We start from the raw sequence: 27,242 nt of genomic DNA on the forward strand, positions 1-27,242 counted from the left end.
TTTTCTTTTTTTAAGGGGGGCACCACTAGTTTTATATTCTAGAAACAGATCTGTGACCTGATAGGTAGTAAATTCACTATTACACACTGTAATCTCAAGTCATTTGATTCAGATGTCTCAGAGCTGATGTGAGAGGGAGGAAAATCACAAGTCTGTGTGCTCCTCTTCCCTGGGCTTCCATGTTCCTTTCCATAGTTTAAAATAAGCTTGAGCTGCTGTAATATCTGAACTGCATAGACTATGGTTACCTCTAATCACACTGCCTCAAAACTAAGAATGAATCGGGTTTCAGTCCTGGGTGGGGACACAATCGAAGTGGATTAAAAAAGCAATGTTTAGTTTCAGTTTTGTTGTTTAAAAAGCTAAATTCCCCACCTGTTTTTTCAAATGTGAAATTCAGTTTTAAAAATGTAAATATGAAGTCTAAAATACCAACTAGGTTAATATTAAATAACCTCAATATAAGCATGTTGGTTCTAAAAGTTACACTGTAAACTGAATATATTCATATACAGTACCAGATCCATTGAATTAAAGGAGGCTTTTCTATGTATGAAGAACTAATTGGATAATTTATCAGATATTAATATTTACATTCCACCTACACTTTGCCAAGTTACTTCTGTTGTATCAGTCATGGGCATTTCAGTTTTGATTGCTACTTTTGTTTGATTCTGTGAGGCTAGGGCTTGGCAAAAGCATAGCGAAGCAGAAAGGAGCGACGTTGGAGAGGAGACAATTGTCCAGTGTTCAGTTTCCTATACTCCCAAACTTAACCTCACAAACTGTCATGGGTGCCAAGTGCAAGAAAGAATCTACATGCAAATATTTTAAAAGGTTGAAGAAGGAAAGCACACAAAATATATGTAGTGAGGCAAAAGGCCTGGTTACAAGAATGAAACAGTATAAATACTAATTTAGTTATTAATTAGTAGGGCCCCAGTGGTGAGATTTGCACCATTATTTAGGAAATAATAAGATTTATCCATGAGAATGATTTAAACCAGCCTTTTTTTCTTGCTGATTTAAACTGGGATTTGTACTGCCTTGATTTAAAATCAATACACCCTGCAAACTATGATAAGCAGTAACCCGAGTTTTCCCAGCTGAAATACTAGAGCAGGCTCCAATTATTGTAATTAGGAATGTGGGGAGAATATACATGGACCTAACAGAAGGAAAATGGAGGAGTGCCCAAGACTACAGGGAGGATCCCAATTGTTAAACCAGTGTGAGAGCCAGGGTGGTGTACTAGTGGTTAGTAATGGACTAGGACTAGAAAGATCTGGGGTCAAATGTTCACTCGGCAATGACTCTCACTGACCCTCAACCAGTCACTATCTTTCAGCCCAGTCTACTTCAAAAGGTTGCTGTGAGGGTAAAAGGGTGGGGACTCATATACAGCTCATTGTAGGAAAGGCAGGATATAAATTGAATAAATGAATTCAGGTTTGGCCATCAGCTCTGTAATAACTGAACTGAATTATAATATTTAGTAGATTAGCATTTGAGATCTTAAGAGGAAATAAAATATCAAGACGAAGTTCTCACTGGACAGCTACTAGTTATTCCATTAAGTGCGATAGTCATTGAAACCAACAGGAATATTGCTTCCCCTGAGTTTAATACAATTGGGCAGATCACCACCCATTTAAGAAGCTCTGCAGTGTCTGCACTGCATTGTGGAAGTTTAAGATGCATGCGGATGTTCAGTAAGAGCACTTAATTTTAAACGTATGCAAAAAATAATAATCAAAAATCAGTTCCTTCCATATTCAAGTTGAACCTAAGGGGCTGCTTAAAATGTTTTAAATATTAACATGGTCTGTTTCCAGTACCATATACTTTGCATGTCCACTGTTCTTTGCAAGTGCCTTTACACCTTTCAAATGTGCGATGTGGTACATATGGCTGCATAAAAGTCCAGTTAGTCACGTTGAGCCCGTTTTGATGAGTATACCCTGTAAATCTTCTGGCAATGCAAGAATAATTGAATCAATGTGCATCTGTAACTTTTCCACAGTGCCTGGTTTCACAGGTAAGTTTTCTCCATCAGCCTATAACCACAGAAATTGCAATTAAAAATTCATGGTCATCTTAAAAGAATCCATAAGAAGTCAGCATTTATGAAAACAAGCATGACAGAAGAATCAGGAAAATACACACATTGGCGAAATATTAGTGCAAGCATCCAAAAAGAAACATGAAGTGGCTCATGTGTAATTGAGACTAAAAGGGCCTCAGTACATTCGGGATTCATACAAACTGAGCTCACTGTAGCTGGAACCTTCTCTTGGGGCATACCCTTGGCTGCCATCTGTTGATTTGGCTTTTTGTTTACAGATAAGCTTTCATTATTCTTCCAGTTTTTAAAGGAGAATTTGCATATAGAAGGTCACAGGTTCAATCCCTGGCATGTCCAGGTAGGGCTAGGGAAAGATTCCTCTGAAATGCTGCAGAACCACAGCTGGTCAGTGTGCTAGACAGACCAATGGTCCGACTTGACATAAGGGAATTTCCTATGTTCTTATTTAAAATCAACCTTTGGTTGAAGTGGTCTCTCACACTGAACAGAAGTGATAGCAGATTTAAATAAAATTTAATGGAAAACACAGCTACCAAGTACAGTGGTGCCCCACAAGACGAATGCCTCGCAAGACGGAAAACTCGCTAGACGAAAGGGTTTTCTGTTTTTTGAGCTGCTTCGCAAGACGAATTTCCCTATGGGCTTGCTTCGCAAGACGAAAACGTCTTGCAAGTTTGTTTCCTTTTTCTTAACACCATTAATACAGTTGCGACTTGACTTCGAGGAGCAACTCATAGAACGCAGTGTACATAGTAGCCTTTTTTGAGGTTTTTAAAGACTTTGGTGATTTTTGAAGCTTTTCCAAAACTTCTTTTGCAGCCATTTGGTAAGTTAAGCTTTTAAAACTTTTTTTGGGGGGGTTGGATTTTGGGTTGGGGTGTTTGGAATTCAAGGACTTGGTGTTGGGGAGGGGTTTGCAAGAATCTGGAAGCTTGTTTTTTCCCCCCTGCATTTTTATGATTTTTTGTGACCATTGGGGCACTCTGCTGTTTTTTAAAAAAAATTCTGGATTTGAATTTCTGTGTGCTGGGTGGCTGGGGGAACAGTTGGGGAGGGGTTTGCAAGAATCTGGAAGCTTGTTTTTCCCCCCTGCATTTTTATGATTTTCTGTGACCATTGGGCCACTCTGCTGTTTTTTAAAAAAAATTCTGGGTTTGAATTTTGAAATGCTCTTTACAGTATGTGTGACTTTAAAGAGCACTTAATAAACTCTTGTTGTACCAAATTTGGCTTTGTTTGGACTTTTTTTGACCATAGGAACGCATTAATTGATTTTCAATGCATTCCTATGGGATTTCGTGCTTCGCAAGACGAAAAATTCGCTAGACGAAAAAATTCGCAGAACGAATTAATTTCGTCTTGCGAGGCACCACTGTATTCTCTAAGAATGTTTATAAATGCAGTTCTCTTCAGTAACTACATGCAACCACCAGAGGGATTTACTATCAAGAAAGCATATTCTGCAAGCAACTTTCTTCAATCTCAAGTAAAGCTGCAGGTAGGGAAATGTTGGAAGTATAGTAATGATGTACCTTTATAATGCAAGCTACCAAAGGAATGGCTACCTAGATCTGCTGGAAAGCAACAAGTGTGCCCATGGAGAACATGCAAGGAAGCCGCCTCAAAAAGGGGGGCTTAAGTAGACACATGACAAAGCCAGCAATAAAAAGGGAGTAACAGTGCTAAATAAGAGAGAGAATGAACCTAGGATATGGACTATTGCAACCCACATCCTTCCAGTCTAGTCAAGAAACTTAGCAGAGAAAGCTTATCAGTGCTCAACCTGCTACCTCCCACCCTTTTCTGGTCAGGAGTGGAAAGCATGCACAGAAAACGATAGCTGTGTGCTGGATTTCCCTAGAATCACTTTGGCCGCTGTGCAGGTTTTCTTCTGATAAGAAGAGGAAGAACATTCACGTTAAATGTTTTCTGACAGAGGGGGTTGTAGTATCTTAATTATAAGCTATTTCCATTGCCCAGTTAAGACAGAAGTCAAGTAAGACTAGCTCTTCCCATAGGACTGAGAATCTGCTCTAGAGGTCTCCTGAGTATCCTTGTGATTAAAGATGAAGAATTATGTTGGGCCTTTAGAGAGGCTTGATAATCATGCTCTGTAGCTTTGTCCTTTCTCCTAGAGAAGCCAAATAATGGAGCTTCTTTAAAATCACTACTCTTCCCCCTAATAATAGTACTCAGAAAATGAGGCGACTGAGCATTCCAGCAGGTCTTGGGGACAGGTCCAGTATGACAAGTACAAGCTAAGCAATGAGTCTGTGGGGGAGATGGAAACCTCTCATTAGTGAATTCAAGCTCTGATGGAGTAGATGATACTTGACTAGACCAGTAAGAATGAAACATAACACAAAGTACTGATAATGGACGAATAGTACGTTGAATACATTTACCCACCAATTTGTCTACCTACCACTTTATCCTTTAATTTCAAAACTAAATCCACTGTTTCCACTTCAGTATGCTTCTGACTCCAGAAAAGCAAATCCTATCAGAAGAATATGTTCAAAAATCAGATTCAGTTAATTTCTTTACAATGAAAGCATGGGGGGACTTTTATCATTGGAGCTTTAGGAAATGTCTTAAATGCCCACTTTATTGAGTGGTAGCCCCTGTACCTAAGGCAGTGCTGATCTTCCAAGGGTCCCTTGACTTTGGAGAGAATTTCAGAGGGCACAAAGAACTCAAGTTAGAAGACAGCAGCTGAAAAGACCCAATGTACATAAGGGAGAATATGCATAGCCCTTTGGATCCCAGCCATTAACAAATGCTACTCTAATCACGGCTTATCCACACTTCCTCTTGTTCCACTACTTTCCCCCAGGGGAAGCTGCTCCTTAGTGCTCCATTGGAGCAAACAGGTATTTGGGTTTTCTCCAGCTTGCTGTTTGCTCATAATTTAGAGCTAAATAGTAGGTTTTCCCTGGGAAAGGAGTAGGGCAAGGGGAAAACTGCTTGGGGCCCATGCTTTCTAGGCACAGGGCAAATGAAAAGTGTGGAAATGCCCTCACTGGCCATACCATTTAAATTGGGTTTTCAAGGACAAATTATGCTTTTTATTTCTACAGAGAAGACAAGGAAGGCAAAGCAGTTTTTCCTGACCTCATTACATAGCGCTTCCAAGTGCAGTGCCTCCAGCTTCTGTGTCATTTCTTTCCGCCGAGTCCTGAACCAGCCGTCAAAGTTGTACGATTTCAAAAAATGCCTTTAAGACAAAGGGGAAATTAGTTCTACTAGTGGAACAAGGTGACACTCCGAAATCAAAGTTACAAGATTGCTCTGCCAAGCATATGGCTAGAGGTTGACATAACGTACTTTCAAAAAGCTTTCGACAAGGTATCTCGCTAAAGACTCCTGTGTGAGGTTAACAGTTATGGAATAAGAGGAGCGGTTCACTTATGGATCAGGTGTTGGTGAAGTAGGCAGCAGAGAGTAGGTTTAAATGGACAGTTCTCTGAATGGGGGAGTGTTATTGGGTTGTTGTTTTTATTCTGATTTATATGTTGTTATGTTTTCTGTGAACCGCCCTGAGACCTCCGGGTATAGGGTGGTATATAAATAATAATAATGTAGAAAGTGGAGTCCCCAAAAGGACCTCTCCAAACTGAGTGAATTGGGTGGTAAAATAACAAATGTAACACAATGTAAACAAGTGTAAAATGATGCACAGCACTACAACAATTTTTTTCACATACTGTATATGCTCAGGGGTTCTGAAATGGTGGTGATTTACCAGCAACAACACCTTGGGGTTGACCCAGCAGTTGGGAAAAAAAGATTAAATCCATGCTATATCATGCATCTATCACTATCATAATGCCATTATACAAATCTATAGTGCGACCACACTTGGAATACTGTATACTATTCTTCTTGCTTCAGCTCAAAAAGGTTTCTTTATTATTTCATTTATAAACTGCTTCCCACAAAACAAGCAATTTAAAAACAAACAATACATAAGGCTTTGTACATCAGTACTAACACTTTGAACTTAGCCTGGTAGCCAACTGTTGATCAATTAATCAAGAAAGTCCACAACCGATATATAAGACTCTATTAATGTGAAAAACAAGTTAAACATATTTATAAATTTCTGTAAGAGAAAAGGGGCAACAACCATAACATTATTTTACAAAGCAGTTCGGTTAGCATTAGAGGCAAGGTTGTTTTTTTGCTGCTTCCAAAATATTTTTAACATGAAATTTGGATGTCTCTCAGGCTGTAATCTTAGCAATAGTCAAGGTATAAAACAGAATTACCTGTAGAGTCCTATCCAGTCTCCTTTTAATCTAGAGGTGAGCTGAGGCCCTGCTTTCTCAAGAGTTTTCATAAATTCCTCTTGGTTGAATGGCTTCAACTGTGGCGGGCTCTAGGAGAGAAACACAGCTATAAGCACAGAAGCCGGCAGCTATTCACAAAATGAATATTTAGGTTATCAATGAATTTTCACCTTCCAAGGTGATATGCTCTTTTGCAGAGGCATCAGGCTTGCTACGTATCGTTCCTAGAACAACAAATAGATGCAAAAATAATGATGTTGAATCTCTACGTTTGGCAAATCCATATTATTACATTTCTTAAGCATTTTCTGATGGCTGTTCAAAAGCTGGCCTCAGAACCCACTGTGACTACTCTTCAGATTATTAACTTTAATTTAGCTTCTTAAAGGTTTAGATTACAAAGCCTTGGTTATGTTCATTGTTCAGTATAGAAGTGTCATAGACATAGCAGCTTACTAGAGGAATAATGAAGCTCTGGGTCAGTTCCAAAAAATAACGACGAAGGATTATGCTTTGAGCTTCTCCGGGACGCTTCTGCTGTACTCCCTAAAAAAGGCAATCACAGTAAACGAGGAGAACCTCAAGCTATAGCAATACACTGTTGATAAGGGTATCTAATATTTAACAGACTTGATACTATGAGTGCATTCATATAGTTCAACTACAAGTCTAAAATTACCTTTTGTAACTGCTTGATGATTTCTTCATCTCTGTTCAAGTATGACTTATAAGATGTATAAACACCTATGGGGGGAAAAACAACCACCATGGGATTGTCCTCTGGTTTTGGCCCATAACAATATTCTGCAAATAGTAGGTTATAGTGATGAAACATTACCAGGCTTAGAATCCAAAGTCTTTAAGTTCTTTAGCTTTTTCACTTTCACCTGCTTTGGTACTTCACCTGCCAAAATGAAGGAAGAGACACTGTGAGTATAATCACTCAGATACTAAGATCTGAAGAGCCCTGGGCATGTTCATCCAAGAGGTTGTTGCACATCTTTTGGTGTAACCATGTAAAACATAAGTTTAATAAGTTTGTAAACGGCCAAGCTTACAAAATATTTTCATAGATGAAAACATAAATATTCAGCTTGATGCAGAGTTTTGTTGGTTTAAATGTACACTTCACCACATTTCAAAGAAGTTGGAAATACATTATGAAAGATATTACTTTGCATATTTTTTCCTATCACTACTTATACCTATTCCAGTTCAGTTTTTGCAAAGTCTAATCTATAAAGTGACTTGAGTCAACTGAAGAGGCAAAACCAGCCTATAGATTTTCATTAAATCGAAACCACCTCTCTACTCCTTAACAATAATGCCCCTATTATTTCATATTTTGTTCACATTTAACTAAGCTAAAGGAGGAAAGACAGTAACTTGGTAATACTCTGTACACTGCAGAAGAAATCTTCAGTCAATTAAAAAAATTACCTGACAGTTTAATATCTCCTATTCGGATGATGTGTGGCCAGTGTTGCAGTGTTTTAGCAAAAAATGGATTCGTCACTCCCAATATGACAGAAGGCCTGAAATATGGAAGATTATCAATAAGATCAATAACCTCCGCATAGATTTAAAGTAACCACATTCCAGAGAAGCAGTCTGGATAGTCTGTTGTAGAAAACACCAATAGTAGCCTTGTGATGAACTGAAGACTAAGGCTTGGATCTGCAGTAGCCTTTCCATGAAGAGGAAAGCTCCTTTCATTGGTGCAAGGGGGAAGAGGAAGGACTAATTAATTAATTTTCATTAATTTCAATAGGTCTACTCTGCATAAAACTAGTTGAATGTCACCCATACATAGGAATTCTGGTACACCATATAGGATCTTTTTTTTTTAAGCAGGTCCCTAACTGCAAATTTATTTATTTTAAATAATATATAATCATTTGACAATTATTAACAGTAATCAACAAAGCTGCTCAAGAGGAAAAAAACCCTTTAGGTCCACAATATTCTACAAGAAAATATGACATAATGTAAAATTACAATGCTTCTTTTAAAAAAGACAAAACATACTTGAATCTGTTTTTATGGGAGGCCATTACTTTCTTGACAATATTGTGTTAAGGGGCAACCTGTTTTCACAGAATTTATTTCTAGAGTCCTTTGCAATTCTCACTCTTAGGTGTTATTTTTCCTATTATTGCCATATAGGATCTTACTGGATTTAAGAAATGTTTATTCTGATTAGGAGGATGTCTTGACAGTCCTGTAATCAGAATTTGTATTAGTACAAGTTGAAACTCTATATACTGGAATATATCAAAACATCAGCTGCTTTCTATTTTCCATCTCTCAACACGAGACTCCATTAAAACAGTTGACTGTGGCCTGCACTGTTAGAAAACTGAAGGGCAGGGCTTTTGTTAAAGCTTCCTAGGCTAAGGTCCCTAGTTTACACGGATCCTTTAAAGTCAAGAGTTATGATTAAATGATGAGTCTAAATATCAAAACTGTATAATCCATTTTACTTACGGGTTCTGAGTACGAGTGGTATATTCTTTGAATTCACTGTCATGTATTGTAAAATAAGGCCTAAAATCACTATAGTACTTCAGAGGTGAGATACAGCTGTGAAACAGACACACAGAAGAAAAGTGTGTGAGTGGAAAGAGAGAGATTATTATAAATTTACTCTATAAATTATCAATTGGAGACAGGGTCTTTTCCATGATTTTGGAACATCCCCTACCCAGGGATGTCAGCTTGGTGTTGACATTGTCCATTAGATGAAAAAAAAGAAACTCTCTTGGGTTCTTACAGATAAATTTTACTACATTGTTGCTATTTTACTACTGTCTTTCAAAATACATGCTACTGAACTGTTACCCTTATCCTAATAGAGAACATATTTTCCAAATGTAGATCCTTATGTGGCCAAAATAGCATACTAGTTAGAAGTATCAGCAGACTAAATGAGTGCTGGGGGAAGGGATGAATGGAGTGTCAAAGAAAAAAGCACAGCTGGTTCGCTGAAACCCTGAACAGGAACTCTCCACACTAAAACATTTTGTCCTGAGTCCCACTTGCTATTAATTTGATTCTATTTTTGAAGTGCTTGTAAGCTGCTTCGAACACTTCGCTTATTTTATACACTTCACTTATTTTAAAGTGAAGTACAGTGGTACCTCTGGTTACTCATGCTTCTGGTCACACACGCTTCAGGTTATGAACTCCGCTAACCCGGAAGTAGCTGCTCCTGGTTGCAAACTTTGCCCCAGGATGTGAGCAGAAATCGTGCACCAGAGGGAGACCCCATTAGCGAAAGCACACCTCAGGTTAAGAACGGTTTCGGGTTAAGAACGGACCTCCGGAACGAATTAAGTTCGTAACCAGAGGTACCACTGTACTTTAAAATAAAGGTATTTGTTTAAAATTAAAAAGACATCAACAAAATTTTTAGGGGATTAACTCCAAGTCTCCACCACTTGAAGTTATGGTAATCTGCCCTATTGGTTTCAGAGAGGCTTAAGCCCTGGTACATGGGGTCAGTTCCATGCAATACTGGTGGTGAAACACAACCCATGTCCATCTGACATTCAATTGCGTCTATCCACAGGGAGAACACATTTCTGCTTGCACAACAGTACTTCCTTCCTCATGTAGACACCTCCAATGCCCCATAAATCTGGTCTGGAGGGTTGGGGAAGGCTCAAGAAGAAGAGTTTGGATTTGATATCCCGCTTTTCACTCCCCTTCAGGAGTCTCAAAGCAGCTAACATTCTCCTTTCCCTTCCTCCCCCACAACAAACACTCTGTGAGGTGAGTGGGGCTGAGAGACTTCAAAGAAGTGTGACTGGCCCAAGGTCACCCAGCAGCTGCATGTGGAGGAGTGGAGACACGAACCCGGTTCCCCAGATTATGAGACTACCGCTCTTAACCACTACACCACTTTGGGGGCACACATGGAGGAAAGTCCAGCACTTCCAATCACACAATGTTGGATATCACTCATTATTTTGTAGCATTTGATAATATTAACTTCTCAGAAAAAATCACTGTAATTATTATTTAATCCACATTCCATGCTTAAAAGATAATGCAGATTACATCAGCTTCTGCAAGTAGGGTAGCAGGTGTTTCCTGAAGGTTTGGGGTTTGCACAATTTGTGGTTTTCTTTTAAGTGCCTTGGAAAACAAGAACCATTCTGGGTCACTAAAAAGGCAGAGGGTGAGGCTGGAAGCTCTGTGAAGACTCTTCTCAGACTATCAGCAATAACCCCCCCCAAAGTATTACGGTTTTGCATGCTTTTCAAAACTTTTCTTCAGTTTCTCAGGGGTGTTGTCATTTTTAATGAAAACCAAGCCATTCCTAGGATTCTGCTAGAGCCTTCACATTCTGTGATTCATGGTGAGATCACAGTCATGCAGCTTTTTCAACTCCTCCATATGTTTACCTTACAAGTGCCAAAACGGTTTCTGAAGACTCCGATGGTGATGGTGCCATGACAACAAGCGGTTCCCCTAACAACACGAGCTCCCATAGCATCTGGATGTGAAAGAACACTGGCAAGAAACATCTGAAACAGATTTACAAGAATAGTCTTTTCTTCTTCTTCATTTTCTCTCTAGTTACAGCAGAGAGAGCGGGAGCAAAGAAAAAGAAAAGCAAAAAAGAGAGGCGGGGAGAAACATGCAACTGAAAATGTGACCTTGGCTCACAACCATCTTGAGAGTCTTAGATATGCCTGGCCGTTGAGGCTTATTGAAGGGTGTAAAAAGTGAGGGACAGGAAAGCCACAAATATGAAGTGTGCATAGATCTACAGCCAGAGGCCATACAACTACAGCTGTCCAGCTTTGGCCAGGTTATGTGGTGGCCAAATACATAATTATTACACTGTGTTGCACCTGCTATAAAGAGAGCATAAAGGTGCTAAGATATTTGGACAGGAGCGTGGCCCAGCGGCAAGAAGAATATGAGTACTTTCTCCCTTTACACTCTTGCAAACTGTATCCCTGAGAAATGGCAGAGCTTATATTAAAGGAGTAATGAAAATCTGTGTTCTCAACAGAGAGACTGAGAACACCAACATAACATGTCTCTTCAGAAATAAGCCCCACCAGATTAAATGAGACTTACTCCCAGGTAAGTGTATACATATTTTTAGGCATATTAATAATACAGTTAAATTAATTGCCACAACTTTTATAAACAATCCCTCCTTTTGTATGCTCTAGATTACCAACAACGCCTCGCTTATGCTCAATATCCATTTGCTAGGCAGTGATTAAAACCCACAGTGTTTGAAACTCTCTTTGATGGGGTACGACAGCTTCAGGACTTCAGAAAGATTAAGCCAATATGCCTTTCAGTTTTTACCTGAAGAGATCAACTTCATGGACAGTAGGCAACGCAATGGAGACCTGTGTGTCTGTCTAAAAGCAAAACAAAAAGCTTTTGGTCAAATTAGCAGCAGATCATGCAATAAAAGGCCGGGTGTACTATGCTACTTTTAAAATGATGATGAACTCTCTTACTAAGTATATCGCAAAAGTCTTGATTGGCCCTGCTCTCTTACGGATGCTGTCTTAAGCTTTCCTCACCTACCCACCCGCTCCCAGCCAGCAGGGCTTTATGGAGCATCAGGGACCCTGCTACATCCACAGTCTACCATTCATGGCAGCTTGGGAGGAAGGCATGGGGCAGGCAGTAAGAACATTGCGCCAGCCTGGAGCACGATAGCAGGTAGCTTGGCCCAGACCCACTCCATTTGGGGGCTTTGGCTGGCTCCCACTGGTACTTCCCACCTAAATGTTCAGTGGCTAGCAGGAGGCTTAGCCAGGAGAGCTGGGCAGAAAGATACTTCCGCTCATTCCATCCTCCGAATCTGAAGTAAAGGGGAGTTGGACTTCTCTGCCTGTTGCTACAGTGACTAACATTCTCAGAGTTACTTTTTTCTCAGTGAATATTTCAATTGATACCCTGAACGGTGTTTCACAACTGCTGCTCACTGGGGTCAACATTTTCAAGGGGCTAGCAACTTATAACCCCAAGGTTTCGTTACTGGTCATTCGCCACTAGATCCAATCCCATGTGCAATTAACATTTAAAAATCCAGTGTACGTCACTTTATACTCACTTACACTGTATTTTATTTGCCATTTTATGGCCCACCCACACAGTTTGGAGAGATCCTTCTAGAGCTCTCCACAATCCCTTTTTAGTTTAACTACCCTGAACAATTTGGTATTGTCAGCAAACATGGTTACCTCAACTACCGTATTTTTCACTCCATAAGACACACTTTTTTCTTCCTAAAAAGTAAGGGAAAATGTCTGTGCGGCTTATGGAGTGAATGCATGGGCCCTGGAGCTGAATTGCCCAGGGGCGAAAAGCAGATCATGCTTTTTTTTTAAAAAAAGAGGGAAGTGGGTGTTGAAACAAAGCCGCTGATCGCAAGCGATCGGAAGCGAGATAAGGGATGCTAGCAATAAAGGAGGCTGCCTGGGAGACAGCAAACTTGCAAGGAGAGGAGACAGGAAGACTAAATCAATGAGGAGAGAAATTAGAAGAAAAGAAGGAACAAAAAACTGCTCTAGCTAAGGAAAAGACACTAAGGCAAAGAAGAGGGAAGAGAGTGTAGAAAGGAAGCAGCTGATCGGTGGGATCGGGAGAGAGATAAGGGACAGAATACAGGAGGCTGCCTGGGAAGGGGGAGGTAAAAGCCCGTGGATCCTCAAGATTTTTACATTGGGTCACCCCAAATTCACCATCAGATCACATGGCATGTCCATGGCTACAGCCTGCACCAAAGAAATCACGCACCCACTGTTGCATGGGGCCGCAATGGCACAAAAACATGGTTACAAAGCACGGAGCCACATGGATCCTCAGGCTTTTTTGCATTGGGCTACCCCAAACTAACTGTCAAATCACATGTCTGTGGCCATAGCATGAACCACAAAAATCATACACCCACTGTTTTGTTCAGAATATTTTTTTTTCTTGTTTTCTCCTCTAAAAACTAGGTGCGTCTTATGGAGAGAAAAATACGGTACTCACCCCTCATTCTAAACCATTACAGCTACACCTTACTTTTCTAAAGTAGGCTACTTCCTGCACACATCTCTCTTATCTCCCATCCAGGCATGCCAAAGGCCTTCTCAGAGTTCAATGAAACTTTTGAGCAAGGGGGAAAAAACCAACAGGGCCAGGGAGGAGTATGGGAAGAGTCATAAGAGCCAGATAGGGAGGCTTAGAGGGCCTCAATTAGCCACTGGCTACAGACCAAGGCCTACAGACCAAGCCTGTGCTGGAGGGATGATATGTTAATATATGAATTTTATGTTTTAAAGGGGCTTCAAATAACTTCTTAAGGTATTAAGGATTAGAGTAAGACACAGGGCTTGGAGGCAAGCTGTACTATGCTTCGGCTTTAACAGACAGAAAAGCTTATGGAATCTAATCTACGTCTGCAAAAAATGTTTGTGCAGATTTCCACTTTCCAATTCCTACGCTACAGTTTTGTACTTGCAACTCTACAGCTAGTCCTCATTTACAGAACACACATTCCCTTATACTTAAGGTCTGGAAATGACATTTGAAAGTCAGCCCCTTGTTTTGATGGAGTATTTAAGTGGCAGGTGAACCATTCACACTACCTGCTGTGTCGACTGTAATACTTGGGTTGTTCCAGGATTGTCGTGGCAGGTAGGAATCCGCACCTTAGGAAACAGATATTATATGCTTCATTTATTATTAAGAATAATACAAATAACCTAATATGCTAAATTGACAAGTTAATAGAGGCATCAGCCACTTCTGAAAGCAATACTTAGCTAGAATTATATTGGTACAAATATTTATTATGAATGTTATTTATTAAATTTTGATATGACCCTTCATCTGAGGATCACAGGGTGGTTTACAATATAAAAACACAAAAATGTGCAGCATTGTAACAAACAAACTAAAATATTCTTTCCTAAAAACCATTGTGGTGGTGGTGTTTTTAAATGGTTGAAATGACCAAGAGCTATACCTTTGTCAATCTCAACATCCCAACCTATAGGTACTAGCCCTGTGAACATCTGAAGTCTTTAAAGAAATAATGCAAAGAACAAACAGGGAGACACACTGAAGCCACTATTAATTACTTAAGAGCAATAACAGAGAAGTTAATTTTAAAAAACACAGAAGTAAATTAAGTAAATACTAACACAATGTCCATTTCATGATTGCAGCTACAGGCCTGATCTAAATAAATACTCTTCAGTAATATGGATTTCAATAGGTCAGTGTAAATTACATGTTTAAATTACACCCACTGAAATAATCCAGCTTCAGGAGAATAAAGAAACACATGCTGACAAGTCTAAATATGATGGAGGAAATTCAAGTTCTAGAATACCAGAATTTTCATACATATCCCTTCTAAACAAATACACCCTCTGCTCCTATCCATTATGTGAACCTCACAAGCATAAAATCAACGCAAACATATAGGGACTACGGTTTTGAAAAATGTTCATTGCATTGTTATAAAGCCACAGCATGAATTCATACAGCAAACAAGAAGGGAAGAGGCTCAGCATTACCTTCATTACAATGCCCATAATAGGCAAATGTAAGGTTTTTCCTGGGACTGGTGGTGGCCATCGATCAATATCGCTACAAGCTGAAAAATAATAATAAAGCAATAGGATTTGCATGTAAAAACAACAACAAACCCTCCCTTAACAAATATCTCTTAAGATTTGTGGTTTATGAGACCTACCAACAACCCACCCTGACCAAGGCTGCAGCTTCTGTTATGCCATATGGCTTCTCAGCGGGCAAACTGGCAACCCACACATGAATAAACACCTTCCAACCTACTGATCTTCTCGGCTGCATCCCCCCCCCCCCATCTGAATGTCATATATTCATAGTGCACTGCAACTTTAAAAGGTCCCCAGAACGGCACAAATGTGCAGTTAACTGTAATTTGCAACAATATTACCAACCTGCTTCCAAGAAAGGTTCGTTTTTTTCAAAATATTCAGGTGCAATTTTTCCAAGCACAGTGTGAAAAATGTGGCTATAAGGCAGCTTGCTGATCAGAACCAAGGACTAGTACAGGAGAAAGAAAATAATCTGAAATTAATCTTTCCTCAAGCCAGTACTGGTATTTAGAGTTATAAATTAAGCATCAGTTCCTCACTAAATACTTATAATGCCTATAATTAGCTGTTATTTTTTATTCTGCTACAAGCAGTAACATTGTTCCTAACCTACAGGATGCACCTATTATGTGACAATGTCTTAAATGCGGAGAAAGTCCATGGGGCAAACTGGGAAGACTGTGATTTTGAGCAAAGCATCAGCAGGGATGGGTGCTAATCTCTCCCTGTTTACCAATCCCCCATCAGGGGCGAACAAAGGCTAACCGACACCCGGGGTGGGGCAAACCACTGGCTGCGCACGCATTGTGCCACTATGTACGACGCATGCGTGGTGTGGCTACGTACGACGTATGTAGCAGTTTGCTGCCAGCGCCGTCCAAGCGCCGTATGGATGGTAGCGGGATCCTATGCTTGCAGCTGCAGCAGTGGCGGAGGGATCCCACCACTGTCCATACGGTGCTTGGGGCGGCGGTGGCGGCAAACCACTACGTACAACGCATGTGCGGCGTCACTACATACAGCACATGCGTGCAACACCGCACATGCGTTGTATGTAGCGGTTTGCCGCTGGTGCCACTCGAAAACCACACAGACAGTGGCTGCGGGGTGTCTTCTTGTCACCCCCCTAGACATGGCACCCAGGGCGCACGGCCCCCCCTTGCAATGCCACTGTCCCCCATGTCAAGTTGCAATATCCCCCTGCCCCGTGTTTCTCCCTGGGGGTTCAAGGTTTTTCTACTAACATGCATTTGGAAACTTGTGCATAACTTGATCTAAAAAAGAGATTAAATATGTTGTTCACTGCATTGGGGGTGGGCGGGCCAAAAAGCAAATATGGAAATAAACCAGATTGTCAACAGTAAATCCAGCGAATCAACTACACAATTTGTAATCCAATGATTCCTTTACTTACTTATCTCCAAGACTGTACATTGGATATATTACTTTGCATTTATGCATGCTGGTTTTAGTCTGAAAATTAACAGCCAAGACTAAGGGCATTCACCTCTCATTCTTAAACACATTATATGATTTCAACAGAACTTATTTCTTTCCAAAACTAGATTACCTTCTGGAAGTAGCCTCTTTTTAAGGTTTTGTCTTGTACTTGTCTGAAATATACATAACCATAATAATATGCAGGATCCTTCTGTAAAGAAACCAAAACCTTTACTGTTTTTAAAAAACAAATACATTCCATAATACTTTATACTTTCTAAGCAATATTTCAACTTTAGGGATGAGTCAATTATGTACAAAAATAAAATGAGAATAAGCCTCCTTCTCATAAGAGAATCAGTTTTCATATTTCATTTTGCTTAATGCTATATATGGCACTGTAAAAATACTTAAGTCTTCAACTCATCTGAATATGAAAGGTAAGAAAATCCATTGTTATAACTTAGAAGCAAATGTTTTCGGAGATTGTTGAAAAAATCTTTGCATAGTTTAGCTATATTTTTATAACTAGGAATCTGAACACAGAAAGGAGGCAAATAAAAGCAAGCCTGCTATGAAATAAAAAATGCCTCCATCTAACTTGGGCTGTGATTCTAACTATATTTAAAATAAAATAAACTTTCAAATAAATATACTAATCATTCAAACTACTGAGATTTAAATTCTCTTAAAGGCTTGAATAGGTTACCAATAGTAAACAGTAATGGTTTACAACTTGGTGTTCCTGGAACCCTCTGCATTTTGCAACCATAGGGGTGTGCTGAATGTATTCTAGGGCATGTATAGGAAACCTGTGGCCCTTTAGCCCCAGCCAGCATAACCAATACTCAGAGATAACGGGAGTTGGAGTCCAGCAATGTCTGGAGGATCACAGGTTCCCCATTGCTGCTTTATGGTCAACTGATACACAACTGAATGTTCACCATAGATACTCCTCTGCAATAATCAGGAATTATTTGGCAGACAAACTGACAAAGTAAGGGTTTCCCCAAAACAGAACATTTGAAAACACTGTACATAGGAACACTGAAAACAAATTTCCAAAGGATGGAAGTATTTGCGGAAGATTAAATATGCTATAATAGTTAATATTTCCATGCCACCAGAAATAATATGTTGATCATTAGAAGTTACATGACTCAGTACACCACCAGCTATTTGCTGAGCGGTGCCTCTTGAAGAACAAGTTTCAGAATGGACCTCACAATTTCATTATGAAGTATCAACGCAATACTTGCTTGCCAGTTATAGAAAAGCACTACAGTATAATGTTTGGCCAATGGAAGATAAGCTACTTTCCCAACCTTCAAGTAAATGGGTAGGTCTCTGTCAAACTGGTCCAGTAGACAATGCCATGAAAGCTTTCTGCTAGAAGACTGTCGAAATCTAAAACAAAATTGTGTGTCTCCAAGGCAACCTAAGCCAAAAGGAAATGGGGGGGGGGGACACGCACAAAGTAAATACAATCAATAAATACATTTACTGAAATGTCCCGTCATTTTGTGTCTAACAGCAGCTAGAGTGCATCAGTAGGAGAAAGACAAAGGTCTGGTGTAGCTGTGCTGTTTTCTTTTGAAAGACAGAGAGAGCACCCATACTGGGACAGCCGAAGCAGGATGCTGTGCTTCTCCATTAGACTAATATAGCAGCATACTATGGTTTTTGCAAATTCTAACTTTCCTCTCTTGGCAGAAAGAGAGAGTGCACACACAATACACATGCTTAGTATACACCAAGAGTGGGTCCATTCCTGCCTGTCTACACTAATATGCATTAGAGGTTGAACAGTACTGGAGTTCCTACCATTGCTGTCCAAACCACAGAAAAATGGGGTAATGGTTTGAATAGTTGAAAACGAGTCATGATAAAGCTCCTGTCTTAGTTCTGCAAAGTTTCCACAGGCAGTATTAATGTGGTGTGGCTTCCTGTCCCATTGCCCGGCTTACATTCTGTGCTTAAAGGGAGATCGTCGAGAGCTGCCACGGTATTATTACCTGTTAAAGCGGGGGTGGGCAAACTAAGGTCGGCAGACCGGATCAGGCCCAATTGCCCTCTGGATCCGGCCTGCGGACGGTTCTGGAGTTGCCACTTGGATCGGCGTGATTGCCATTTTTTTCACGATTTCCCCCCTCCTTCCCTCACGCACACAGCACCGGCGCCTCCTCCCTCCCTCTTGCTGGCTTCTCCCTGCTCTGCGGAGGAAGGGGGCTGGGCTTTAATAGGAAGCCTCGCTGCCCACCTGGAGAAAGCTGGCACAGAAAGGAGAGGCGCTGGCGCTGGCTCCCAACGGCAGGCAGAGCGGCGGAGAAGGTAGGCAGGGGGAGGGGAGGGCTGGGGGAGAGAGGGAAGCCCCCTCCACCCTGCGCACTCAGCCCGCCCCACCAAAAGGACTGGGGGACAATGAACCGGCCCCCTCGCAAAAAAGCTTGCTGACCCCTGTGTTAAAGCAACTAAACTTGCACTCTCTGCAGCAACTAGGAAGCACCATATTTAAATCCATGCAATTTAAAACTGTGGATCCAGTGGCACGGGAAAATTTTACCCGAACAAGGTTTAGGAAATACTAACAAATTTGTATCTCATATGCCAGAGCTGGAGCTATACCAGATATGCCATAATGGAGTAATTACAAATAAAACAGAAGTAGATAAACTGTTTAAACTTCTACAAAAAAACATGATTGTTTCTCCCATCTCTTATTGCCAGTGGCTCAGTATAATGACCATTCTGTTTTCCATGCTCTACACTTCAGAAGCAGAACAAAGAGTATTAAGTACTTGTTGGTTTATATAGTGATAATGCTAAGCTAAACAAAATATTGATTAAGAACTGCAAGGATATATATACACTATCTTAGTACAAGAGCTGGACTTTGAACTATTTATCCAATGAGCTGGGCAATCTTTGGGGCATGTGTATAGGCATACATTTGATTTTTTTTTAATATTCAGAAAAAAGCTACGGGACAACAAAAATGTACACATAAGGGTAAAAGCTCATCATTTAAGGTTACAATTATTTACACTACAAATTGATTCCCAAAATTCCATATTCATACTCAAAGTTCCATCTCTAAGGTTCTCCAGTTAATATTTAACTGTAACATTAGCTCAATATTAAGAAATTATAGCAGCAGCAAACCAGGCTCTTCCTTCAGTAAAATGCTGATCCAAAACAGGTTATTGTTTTGCTAAAGAGCAATCATAGAGACCTTGATTCTTGGGGTGGGAAATCAACTTTAAAGGGAAACACAAGTTGTAACTAACTGATTTTTGTTGCAATACTGGTATAAAAAGCTGTAGCTAATAATGTGTCTTGAAAGAACTATTCAACAGTAAATTGAATAGGAGAGTTACATGTAATTTGATCAAGATTCCCCAGAACATTGTTAATGCAGTATCATACAAAATGGCTACTACATCACAGGGAACTGATTATCCAATTCTAAGGCAAAAAGCAACTTCAGTGCTTAGAGACTATAAAGAGGAAAACTTTCCATGTGATGGAGTGCAGGATTACACAAGGTTAACTAAAATACAAAATTATAAAAGTTAATTATTGGTTTGGCCAGGGCCGAAATCATGGAAGGACCTATGCAGGCCAGTGTCTCTCAACCCTTTCCTTTATAAAAAGAAAAGAAAACCAGCTTAGAAAAAAACAACGACAAAATAGGCCTCTCGCCCATTTCCTTAGAAAGAAATAATAGCATAAATGTAGCTAGTAGTATACCAAATTGCTCTCTAAAATAGAAAGCACACATTCGTTGGAATGGTTGTCCATTAGGCAGCACAGCATGAGGAGGCAGGCTGATGCACAGGCCAGACTATGTTTCCGCCAGATTCACGGCCCATTTCTGCTCATACCTAGGAATTCCAGATCCATACTCTTTTGCCATCAACGTGCTCTGCCATGTCCTACAACCACACCCAGGGAACCTCCAGACATACGTATATTATGTAACCAAAAACATAAAAAGAAATGTGAGAACTGAATCAACAGTGCTGATTCTGAACGACAATGAGATTATGACTAAGGTTGGCGATACCTGTTTTCATAAAGAAAAAGCAAGTATAATATAGGTGCTGAACATTTTAAAACAAATAAATAAAACAGCCAAACTTAACCACCTTATAATTTAAAAGAATTTATTTCTTTTTGATATTCCAACATGAAAAGAATATCCTCGTATAAAGCATGTACCGTAGTCCCCAACTTACGCAGGGCTTATGTTCTGGAGATTGTGCCTAAAGCCAAAATCATGTATAGTCAAAACACACTGAGTGCAATGGCAGGTGGGATTGTCAAAGTCATTATTCCCAGAATCTTGCCCCCTTTCCAGTTTTTTAAATTGCCATGTGCATAAAGCTGAATGTACACAAGTGAAATGTCCCTAAGTTGCTGGCTTTCTGTAATGTACTTGTAGGTAAGCACCTAGTTATGCAATGGGAGTCTGGAATTGCCCAAAACCAACCACACTGAAATTATCACAGACTATTGCAAAGTGATAAAGGGGAAAAATGCTGTTCGCTACTGAGTGCTATTTTTTAAATCCTATCCATGGGGCCTCCAGTTTGAAATGTTTTATTTTGCTTGAATTTACTTTGTTACTTTTTTTTTAACAAAAAGAAAGATCAGAGCTGAACATGTATTTGATACCTATACATAAGACTGCGTTAATTAATTAATATATATCTCAAAAGCACTTTAACACTTCCAAATCCTTCTACATACTGGACGTAATCCAGTCAAAGTTAAGGACTTTGAAGTCCCATTGATTTCATTCAGACATTTAAGCAAGTGTTTAAAATCAATGGGACTTCAAAGTGCTTAATTTTGAAGTCCCGTCCCCCCCGCCAACAACAGTATGGAGTTCTATAGTGCAATCGTAACCTTCCACCCCACCTCAGGATGTTGATGGCTGCTTTACCCCGTCATTGAGAGAGCTACCGCTGGCCGTTCAGCTGCTGGTGGCAGCTAGTGGAAAGTCCTGAAATGGAGTAGTGCCACAGCAACTTTGAATCCAAAGGACCCAAAGCCCTGCAGATACCCTGAAGGGCCAGATACTCAGACCCCTCAGCTATGCCAGCCTTGATTTGAATTCTCCATGTAGGACAAACAATAAGTATTTAGTTTTTTCCTATCACATGCCTTACATTTTCACTTAATAAAATTGAACATTAATTAGAATGACAATGCTATTAACAGTACAGTTCTATCTTAACAGAAGCATTTCATTTTTCATATGCATACAGCATGAATATCTAATAAATAATTACCTGAATTGGAATCTGGGAAAGACAAATAGCAAATATTGGTTTTCTAGGGGAGAAAAATAGAAGTTACATTTTGGCAGGAGAAAAGTGCCATGGTAAATGTATTTTAAAATTTCTACTCACCTCTTTATCTGTAAGTTTTGCATGTTGAGGATGTATTACCTGCAAATGATAAAACTTGCATTGGTCGACAAAAAGATGGTGCAATCTACCAGCATTATGAATTGTGCAAAGTTATATGCACCTGTGACCACATATTCTCATAAATGGTGGGGTATGCACTTCTAGACAGTAGCCCCAATCTAGAGATTTCAGGGTTTATTCACAGCAGCTTTGCAAGGGTTTGCATACATCCAATAGATTTTTTTTCTTCTTGACCAGTCCCTTCACTTTACACTGCAAACAGCATTTGGAAAGTTCAAAATCCAATCCATTACATAAAGGCAGCAATGATATCCAGGAAACATCAGGAACGAACTCCATGCATTTCCCCTGCAAACATTTTTGGCTTGTTCATTCCTGCTTATATCATCCATTTTTGTTAATAAATCACAATGCCTTACCTTCCAAGGTACATGGTATTACCTGGAACACAAAGAACTCCAGCTATTTATAGCTCTGTGCAGATGAGCTGAACCTGTTACACTTATATCCATTTATATCTTTCTTATATTATGATGTACTTTCAACTGATAATACATGCTATAGCTCAACTGCAGATTAGGGATCAGGAATGTGCCAAAGACTCCCCTCTCGCTTACCATTTCCCTCCTTAATTTGCAAGTTGCTCAAGCCATAGCTCTCCATGATCTTGAAAGAAGGCAACGATGGTTAGTGCTATCCTACGAATGCTTTGTAAACCGATTTAAAACAATAGTTATAAATATTTTTTTGGAGGTTACCATTGTGTACATTCCAAACCTCCATAGTTTCAAAGACAGTCACTCTAAACTGAACCAAAAAGACCATATTGCATTACAAGATTTCAGTTTACCAATCAGAATAATGGCTTGCAAGCGTTTTGTCTTTTGGATGTTCATTAGTTAACATTAGTTCCAGGGAACTTCCAGTCCATGAGCCCAGCTAGACACTCACCTGCCCTAGACCTAATGATTGCAGGGTTTGCAGCCATTCCTGATGAGCTGACTCTCTGTGCCTACAAACCATTTGTGCCTTTGCCCATGAAATGTGATTTCAAAGTGCAATGGCAAAGGAAGCAGAGTTTGCAGGAACTGACCATCATCTGATCAGGCAAAATTTGTTCCTTTTGCCCACATGGTTTGATTTCAAACAGCACAGGCAAAGAAAAAAGCTTTACCTGATGTCAGGTAACTGACAGGTGAGTGGCTGCACCCACCTGTCAAAATTGCCCACAGTGGTTGGGGGAGGCCATCCACTTCCTCAACCCTGCTTACCATACATTATCATTTTAAGGAGTTCAAGACAATGTGCCGGATGTATATAGGCTAGCTAAGGCTAAAAGTGTGTTTGCTTTGGAATTTGTCGGCTTTCGATTCTACAGAGGGATCTAAAAGGATATCAGTATTTAAATGGAAAGTGCCACAGTGCATTTTTAAAATGTTTGAAGAATCTAAAACTTACTTTTGAATAAATGTAAACATTTACATTTCTGCCATGTGAAACACATTAATTTAGTTCATTTGAATCACCTATTCCTTCAAGGAGCTAGAGAGACATATATGCAGTTATCATGTTTTAGTTATTTAGTTATTTATGATTTCTTAAATATACAGTGGACAGTGTTGTTGAAGCTACAAACATGAGTCTGACGAAACTGCGGGAGACAGTGGAAGACAGAAGTGCCTGGCGTGCTCTGGTCATGGGGTCACGAAGAGTCGGACACGACTAAACGACTAAACAACAACAACAAATATACAATACTAGAATCATAGAATTGTAGAGTTAGAAGGGACCCAATCTAGTCCACCCCCTGCAAGGCTACTCTTTTTGTTGTTTCTTGCTGTTATTATAGACTTGTTTCAGGGTTACCTAGTGAGCTTCATAGCTGGGCAGGAATACACATCTTGAGTTTTCTAGATTCAGATTTAACACTCCAATGACCATTGCACACTAATTTTCTCAAGAGGAGACAAACAACTGGAGGTTCTTTCTCTTTCAGCCACTGCTAGCAAGAGGTAAAAAATAAACAAATGAAAATGCCCTAAATTAATCAGTTCTTTTGCAGCGGGCGGGCGGGTGCTGCTACATGCATAGATTTGGAACTCGGGACTGGTCTATGATCATAAGACACGCACAATTTTGTTAAACTGGATTATCATACTTAATCTATTCCAAATAAATTAGAGTTATAGAATCCATTATTTTACAGGATACTTCCCCCCTAGAGTAAAAAGTTTGGGACCAGCTGTAATCTATTATGTATATCTTAACATGATTGGAGTTCAGAAAACACAAATCACACATAGGGACTAAGTCTTTTATGTGCTCTGTGACACTCCCTACCTCTAAAGATGTGGCAGGATCCGTCCCTACCTTCTTTCAGAAGTCTTCTATCAACTGTACTCTTTAGACAAGCCTTCAGAATATGATTTTTTTTATTTTTAACCAGCCAGTATCTACTGATGTTTTATTGATACGTTTCATTATGTTTTATGGATATTTGTAGACTGCCTTTATTGTAGCTGGATAGCACAGCTGGCTACAGCACTGCGCTGATACCACCAAGGTTGCAGGCTTGCTTCCTGTATGGGGCAGCTGCATAGTCCTGCATTGGAGGGAGTTGGACTAGATGATCCTCAGGGTCCCTACCAACTCTACAATTCTATGATTCTATTTTTTTTTATTGTAAGCTGCCTTGATATATTTTATGAAAGTGTGGATTATAAACAGTTAAATAATCACCCCCTTAGTTAATCCAAACTGGTGAAGGCCAATGAAAACTGAAGATCAGGGTGCATGTAGATAGATGACAGTGTCTTATGTGCACTGGATATGAACCGAACTCCAACAAAAACTATTGCAGAACAGACTTGCCCCTCACTTGAGTTAAGATATGGCTTTTACACTTCCCGGGCTCACTGAACGAACACTAATATACCATGATGCTGTGACAACTGTACTGTAGTGGCCCTTTACAATGAAGCTCACAGTGTAATGATCCTCAGCAATGAAGTATAGCCTTGGGCTTATCACCCTCGGCTGCCTTCTCCTAATGCACCCCATCAGTGGAAGCCCAAGGACTTTCACTTGTACAACACAGCCTCCCTTTTCTCTTCCTCCCATGTGCCCCAAAATTGACTAGGTCATGAGAAAAAAGGCACTGGGATCATTCCATCCAGAAAGATGCAATGCTTGCACATGTTGAAGTCCACCCCATGTCTCCCAAGCTTACCTTGCCTCACAGAGCTGTTAGGGTGGTTTAGAGTTATCTAATTTTTATGACTGAATTTTTTGGAGAACTGATGAGGAAAATTATAAGACCCAAATATCACAATTAACCTTGTATTTTGCCTCCAGTCACATATTACATTTGATACATGAAAAATAAATCTTGGACTAAAAAGGTACTTGGGAAAGGAATCTGGGCGGAATACAGTAGCTACTTTTCTCAAACAAGCCAATCTTGAAGGAACTTGTAACAAGAGCGCTGTTTTTATTTTATTTCTTTTGCTATCACTTTCGTTAATGAAGCAGCCTCCTTTCCCGCTTTCCAAACAACGGAGCCTCTTGGATAAGGAAAGCAGAGGCTCTTGAGAGCAACAGCAGCTGATAAAAGGAGAGCCGCCCAAACTCCGCACATTTCAAAACACGTTACACGCGTCTGCTTTTGCTGTTATTACGCGGAGCAAGACCAGGAAACGGGGGGAAAAATAGACACCCTCTTCTCGGGAAGCAGCAGTACTATTATCCTGAATAATGCTCTAAAAAAGCGATTAAGAGCCGCTGTATCAACAAAGACAGCCTGGCGCAAAATACATGAGCTGGCGACCGACCCGCAGCGCCCCGGGGAGATGCCGGGAGGGTCTCCACTCCATCCTTGAGGAGCGGCGTTCCCACGACCCGTGTCAGCCCCCGGGCAAAGGAAACGAGCCAGCCCCGCCTTTGCCTGCCCTCCTCCCCACCTGCAGCCGGAACCCGCCGCATCTCTCCTGGTGGGAGGACGGGCGGGCTTCCCCGTCCCTTCCCCGCTCACCTCCACCGCCTGCCCGAGCTCCAGGTCGAAGCCCACCACGCACACGCAGTGCAGCCAGGCCGAGAAGCGGTCCCAAGGCAGCAGCGGCATCAGGCGCCCGCCCGGCGCGCATTCCGGGAGCTCCCGAGCCTCCTCCGGGGAGCCCGCCCGCCTCGCGCTTCCGCCGCCGCCATCGCCCGGCTTCCGCAGGGACATGGCGATTGGCGCCGCCGCACCGAAACGGCCGCCGGCACCCGAGCAGCAGCCGGATTCCCCCTCACTTTCGCCCTAAGCCGCCGTGCAGCCGGTTCTGCCAGAAACCCCGAGGGAGGGCCACGTGACGCGGGTCTCTGGGGCCGCGGCCGCCCCTAACCTCCCCCCCTCCCGCTCCGCTATGGGAACGTCCACAGCAGACCGAGAAGAGGGAGGTGGAAGAGTCCAAACGAGCATCATAGGGGTGGAGACAAGCAGAGGGGAGGAGAATAGCCCTTTGGCGGCCGCAGGGAGGAGGGAGAGTATTTAGTCCGTCTTTGAGGGGGTGTAGGAAGCTTCTTCAAGGATTTTTTTTTTAAACAACCCTCCCAAAGAATATGCTATGTTCACTGGGTTGGTGGTACAGACCCTCAGGGGTACAGGGGAAGGAGTTTTCCTACGCATACTTTCAAATCTGCCTTTCCCCCACCCTGAATACCCAGCCATAGAGCGTTCCAGGCGCTTCTCCGGTTATATTTAGCTCAAGGCCCTTTAAAACGGCAACTTTGTTGGCGTAAGGCTGGGAAGCACTTTAAGGTCATGACATCTGATCCAGTCCCATGCACTGAGGCAGGCTTCTCTTCCCCATTCTGGTATTATAGACAAACACACACACACACACAAACGATTTTGATTTTGCCTTAATGAAGCCAGAATAACTACAGTTCTCTTCTATATTTGCAACCAGGAACATTAAGCAGAATTCTAACTGCATAATTCATGTGCAACCCACATTTGTTTATTTAGGGTACAGTATTTGCTACCTTGCTCTTCTGTTCTCAAAGGGTTTTCCAAAGCAACTTACAAAGGAACTTTCAAAATAACAGCAAACAAAATTTTTTATTATCCTTTAAGCTTTCTGGGTGGTTTATAAAATACGTTACATCTTTATCTGCAGGAATTGATCCTGAATATATATTGACAACTATATATTTTCCTCCCCAATATGAAGGTGCAATTTTTAATACTCGTGGGGATGGGTAAATTCCATCCTTCCCGCTGCTATGCTTCTCTTTGATTTGGGATGCATCTATGCAACTGCTATGAACTTTTTTTTCTACACTCCATAAGATCCCTGTCACAGATCTGCAACCAAGCCTAGGGTGG

At 40.8% G+C, this 27,242-nt stretch overlaps 1 protein-coding gene across 3 annotated transcripts; it reads right to left on the reverse strand.

The window, feature by feature from the left end:
* DENND6A (DENN domain containing 6A) lies at positions 1–26,314 on the reverse strand. Of its 3 annotated transcripts, XM_053377913.1 has the most exons (21): positions 25,905–25,921; positions 22,492–22,540; positions 21,854–21,892; positions 21,734–21,776; positions 17,762–17,874; positions 16,567–16,647; positions 15,339–15,444; positions 14,931–15,010; positions 13,995–14,057; positions 11,713–11,768; positions 10,788–10,910; positions 8,866–8,961; positions 7,819–7,913; positions 7,217–7,282; positions 7,058–7,122; positions 6,835–6,924; positions 6,549–6,602; positions 6,358–6,467; positions 5,201–5,303; positions 4,512–4,586; positions 1–2,057 (listed from the first exon to the last, which is right to left on the reverse strand). In XM_053377913.1, exons 2-21 carry the CDS (start codon positions 22,492–22,494, stop codon positions 1,932–1,934), a joined length of 1,587 nt encoding a protein of 528 aa, XP_053233888.1. In that variant the 5' UTR covers positions 22,495–22,540; positions 25,905–25,921; the 3' UTR covers positions 1–1,931. The 3 variants fall into 3 exon arrangements, with proteins under 3 accessions (XP_053233888.1, XP_053233887.1, XP_053233889.1); XM_053377912.1 differs by lacking the exon at positions 22,492–22,540 and having other exon boundaries at positions 25,905–26,314; XM_053377914.1 differs by lacking the exons at positions 21,734–21,776; positions 21,854–21,892; positions 22,492–22,540; positions 25,905–25,921 and adding an exon at positions 20,321–20,398.
* Positions 26,315–27,242: the final 928 nt, after the last annotated feature.

The sequence above is a fragment of the Podarcis raffonei genome, chromosome 2 (genome assembly GCF_027172205.1).
Source record: "Podarcis raffonei isolate rPodRaf1 chromosome 2, rPodRaf1.pri, whole genome shotgun sequence".
NCBI lineage: Eukaryota > Metazoa > Chordata > Lepidosauria > Squamata > Lacertidae > Podarcis > Podarcis raffonei.

Coding starts and splice junctions, on each gene's coding strand:
- DENND6A (XM_053377912.1), bottom strand. CDS start 26,099: ATGTCCCTGCGGAAGCCGGGCGATGGCGGCGGCGGAAGCGCGAGGCGG. Junction 21,777..21,853: donor CAAAACTTACAGATAAAGAG/GTGAGTAGAAAT, acceptor TTTCTCCCCTAG/AAAACCAATATTTGCTATTT. Junction 7,914..8,865: donor ACCACTCGTACTCAGAACCC/GTAAGTAAAATG, acceptor TCCATATTTCAG/GCCTTCTGTCATATTGGGAG.